At 33.9% G+C, this 4496-nt stretch overlaps 1 protein-coding gene across 1 annotated transcript; it reads right to left on the bottom strand.

Annotated features, from left to right (window-relative positions):
• Positions 1–1966: 1966 nt before the first annotated feature.
• Positions 1967–3793, bottom strand: LOC136989668 (uncharacterized). Its single transcript, XM_067287890.1, has one exon. It carries the CDS (start codon positions 3791–3793, stop codon positions 1967–1969), a length of 1827 nt encoding a protein of 608 aa, XP_067143991.1.
• Positions 3794–4496: the final 703 nt, after the last annotated feature.

Here is a 4496-nt window from a genome sequence, read left to right as displayed (position 1 = left end):
CAAATCGAGATAGCTTTAGCTAAGCTTTTCCCTATTTAAAAAGCCAACGATTTTCCTGCGTCTGTTTAAAAACAGATGATCTAAACGAGAATTTAACAATCACATGTTACAAAAAACACAAAAAGTAAAACTGAAATAAGTAAAAAAAAAAAACACTTAAAAATGCATACATACTCACGCGACTCTCGCAAACTTAGCCTATGGAATGATCAAAAGCTGCTGTCTCTAGAACGAAAACGAAGGGTGATTAAGGGCGCGTTCGTTAATTAATATTGTTGCTCCGCGTATCGGCCATCACGGTCGTGCGCTACTGTTTGTAGGCATTTGGTGAAAGATAGAAAATGATGGTAGCGCCTATACTATCCATAGTAGGGTTTCTCAAACGGGATCCCGGGTGCTTTTTTAACCCGGGAAATCCTGCAAATTTCTTAAAAATTCACTTTTATCTTATTTTGTGTTAAGGTTGAAGAAATTTTGCCAATAGAAAGTATAATTAACTCAAACTGTCAGAATACATTTGTATTTATTAATTTTAAATTTACTTATTAGTTTTTAAAATTTTTGTTCGTTATGGCTTGTCACAAATGGTCAATAATCAATACGTGGCTTATTTGTGGCAGGACTCTAAAAATTCTTTACTTGTGTTTAAGGATGAAACCGCAGCCTGTAATATCTGGAATAATTGTGCTTATGCTGTCTTAATTTTTAACCATGCGCGGTAGCTTCAATAACTGCATAATGCCAGGTTGTGCAAATTGGGCAAGGATACAAACAAGTATGAAGTTTTTCTTCATAAACCTGATTATTAAAGACAAGCGAACAGTCAAACTATTGGGCTATGATGTTTATATTAAAGCAGTCGAGGTAGACAAATCAAGAATACTAGAGAGCAAAAGATGTACTACGATCTCGAAAATTAACTAGAAATCTTCCAGGCTACGGGTGAAAAACACATAATATTTGTCTTCTCTTAAATGCATTAATCACGATTCCAATCACATCAATTTGATCGGAAAAGGCATTCTCGGTAGAAAGACTTTTCATTACTAAAATAAGAATTAGATTGAGTGATCAGAGTATTGACCATCTTTGCTTTTTAAAATCTTATAAAAATTTACAATACTGTATTTTGTATATATTTCATCTAAAAAAAAAAAAAAAACAAAAATTACTTTCTAAGTTAGATGTTTGATCTAAGGCCATTTTTAAAAAAAATTTGCAACTCAATTTAAAGGCATTTTTTGTTGTTGTTACAGTTTCCAGCAAACTTTAATAAATTTTTTCTATTTGTGAAAATTTCTACATAATTTAAAGGTAATTTTTAATATATATCTTACACAGCATTAACTATGTATGAACTTCAGAGGCAAACCAGAAGTCACATTATTTCAATTCAAAACTTTTCCCCTGAAAGCAGTTAATTACAATAGATGAACATCGTGACTCTATTGTTAATGAGAGCAAAAGTATGATGTACAGGGGTAAGCCACTACTAATTTGAGGGGAGAACATAATATTTTAAATTAAATAAATTAAAAATATGATTAAACATTGCAGTCTGGCATTGTGACAATGTCACAACAAATAATTGCTCATCCATTTTGCATTTTATTGTGCAAGAGCAGCCTCAAATAAAAGGTTGTCAAAAAACTTAAATCAACACCTTAATGCTTGCTGAGAAATTTTTAATTAAACGAACGTTTTCGGCCTCATCTATAGGCCATCATCAGGTCGAAATACAAAAATTGGAACGCTTACGTTCCATACATAGAATACAAAATTCAAACTAAACGTTTTTTAAAAAATGGAACTAATTAACGAAAAAAATAAAAAATAAATAAATAAATAAACATATAGTGAGAAACTAGAAAAACAACAATAATAATAACAAACGAACATAATATCAATATTACCTATCCTAACTAGAAATAATTCAATTTAAAATATAACTAAGTTCATGCCCCTCCTATAAGTTTTTAAGGGCATATTTCCAAGCCGAAGGAAGACCTTCCGCGTCCCTTGCGTTAATACATTTATCTTTTAGCTTACTTCTGTAAATTTCCATTTTTTCCGCTGTTCTCGCCAAAGTTGGGGAATGTACCTGTTTTATGATTCTCGCCTCATTCCACCGTACCACGGATCCTTCAGCTTGCCCCATCTGGGCTAGTACTGTTGTATTGGACCCTTTTCTAATATCATACTTATGTTCCTTCATCCTAATTCCTAAGTTTCTAGTAGTAACCCCCACGTACTCTTTATTAATACCTAACAGCTGGTTCTCGTAGGGGATCTTATACACACCTGCCTTATCTTCTTTTTTAACTAATCCTTTATCGTTTCTAAGTATTTTATACAAATTCGGAGCCCTTTTTAAGATCACCCTTGCATCCTTCAAGCTTGCTATTTCTTTCATAATCCCTCCTAGATATTTATTGAATGTAAATTTCGTGTACCTATAAGGCCCTTGTCTAGTGTCTTTATCACTGCTGGTCTCAAATTTTCTAATAATTCCCTCTATGACTTTCCTCTTATACCCTAATGTTCCTGCTATCCGTATAATTCTTTCTATCTCCGTAAGTCGGTCTATCACATTTTCACAGTATATAAAGGCCCTTCTAATCAAAGCTCTAAATGCCGCTAACTTATATTTATAAGGGTCATAAGAGCTAGCAGGGATATAAAGTGGGCTATGTGTAGGTTTAATGAATACGCCAGTGGATATATGCCCTTTGCTAAATACGATATTAATGTCTAAGAAATGCAACATCCTAGAGCTTTTTTGCTCAAGCTTCAGGTTAAGGCCTTCTTCGTTTTCGTTAATTCTATCCACAAAGTTAGCAATTACCCGATTGTTCTTCCATATTATGAAAATGTCATCTACATATCTCTTGTAGTATACTATGTCCCTTTCGAAGCCGCGTAGCACTTTTAATTCTACTTTTCTAACAACAAGTTCGCAAAGGAGCCCCGAAATCGGGCTTCCCATTGGTACTCCCCTTTTTTGCTTGAATGTTTGGTCTTCGTAAACGAAGAAGGATTCGCAACATACTAGGTTAGCCATTTCTATAACCTCCTTTCTGTGTTGTGTTAACGTTGGGTTTTCTTTAAACAAGAACTCCAACAGCGCTTCTACGCAGGATTCCACTTTGATCGACGGGTACATACTTTCGTAATCTAACACAGTTCCCACTTCTTCATCCATCAAAGTAATGCTTTGTAGATCTTTAACTACCATAACAGGATCCTTTACCACAAACTTATTACTTTCCATCAACGCGGAGACGTATTCTTGCAATCTTTTTTCTAGGAGAAATGTAGGACCTTTTCGTTTTTCCACAATAGGCCTTATTTCCTTATCCTCTTTATGGGTTTTAGCGAAGGCAAAGAGTCTAGGGAGCCCTGGTCTAGGGTTCCGGCATTTTCGGAGAAACGGTAATATCTTCGCTAGTTTGGTTTCCTCCAGCTTTTTAACCCTTCTATCAATAGTTTGAACTATATTACTGTTGACCTTGATACATTCTGTTTTTCTGATGTATTCTTCTAAGGCTCTATCATACGTTTGTTTTTTCATTATGACAATTTGTTTGCTTTTATCTGCTCTCGCCGCAATCAAATTATTCTCTTTTAACCATCCCTTAGTGTATCTGATATCCTTGCTGTAGCCTTCTCTTTTCCCTTTATCTTGATTTTTTAATACAGTCTTCCACCTAATATAGGAGTCCAATACAACAGTACTAGCCCAGATGGGGCAAGCTGAAGGATCCGTGGTACGGTGGAATGAGGCGAGAATCATAAAACAGGTACATTCCCCAACTTTGGCGAGAACAGCGGAAAAAATGGAAATTTACAGAAGTAAGCTAAAAGATAAATGTATTAACGCAAGGGACGCGGAAGGTCTTCCTTCGGCTTGGAAATATGCCCTTAAAAACTTATAGGAGGGGCATGAACTTAGTTATATTTTAAATTGAATTATTTCTAGTTAGGATAGGTAATATTGATATTATGTTCGTTTGTTATTATTATTGTTGTTTTTCTAGTTTCTCACTATATGTTTATTTATTTATTTATTTTTTATTTTTTTCATTAATTAGTTCCATTTTTTAAAAAACGTTTAGTTTGAATTTTGTATTCTATGTATGGAACGTAAGCGTTCCAATTTTTGTATTTCGACCTGATGATGGCCTATAGATGAGGCCGAAAACGTTCGTTTAATTAAAAATTTCTCAGCAAGCATTAAGGTGTTGATTTAAGTTTTTTATTTAATTCTGCTGGGTACGAGTATGAATCAGTTTAAAAGGTTGTCTCCAAAACTGAAAATTGTTGTTGGATGTCTCTGGTATTTGTAACGATGGAAGACAATTTTGTAGCTTTGGTAAATTTTATTTATATGCATTTTAACGTAAATAGCATCGGCCGAAATTTAATTTTAATGAACTAAATTCTTACTAGCTTTTCAGTAGCCAATAAGATCTTGTCACTAATGCACACAAAATGTG

The sequence above is a fragment of the Centruroides vittatus genome, unplaced genomic scaffold (assembly GCF_030686945.1).
Source record: "Centruroides vittatus isolate TY-2023 unplaced genomic scaffold, ASM3068694v2 scaffold_752, whole genome shotgun sequence".
Classification (NCBI taxonomy): Eukaryota; Metazoa; Arthropoda; class Arachnida; order Scorpiones; family Buthidae; genus Centruroides; species Centruroides vittatus.
The sequence above is the reverse complement of the archived record's forward strand: the minus strand, read 5'-3'. Positions and strand labels throughout refer to the sequence as shown.

Coding starts and splice junctions, on each gene's coding strand:
- LOC136989668 (XM_067287890.1), bottom strand. CDS start 3,793: ATGATTCTCGCCTCATTCCACCGTACCACGGATCCTTCAGCTTGCCCC.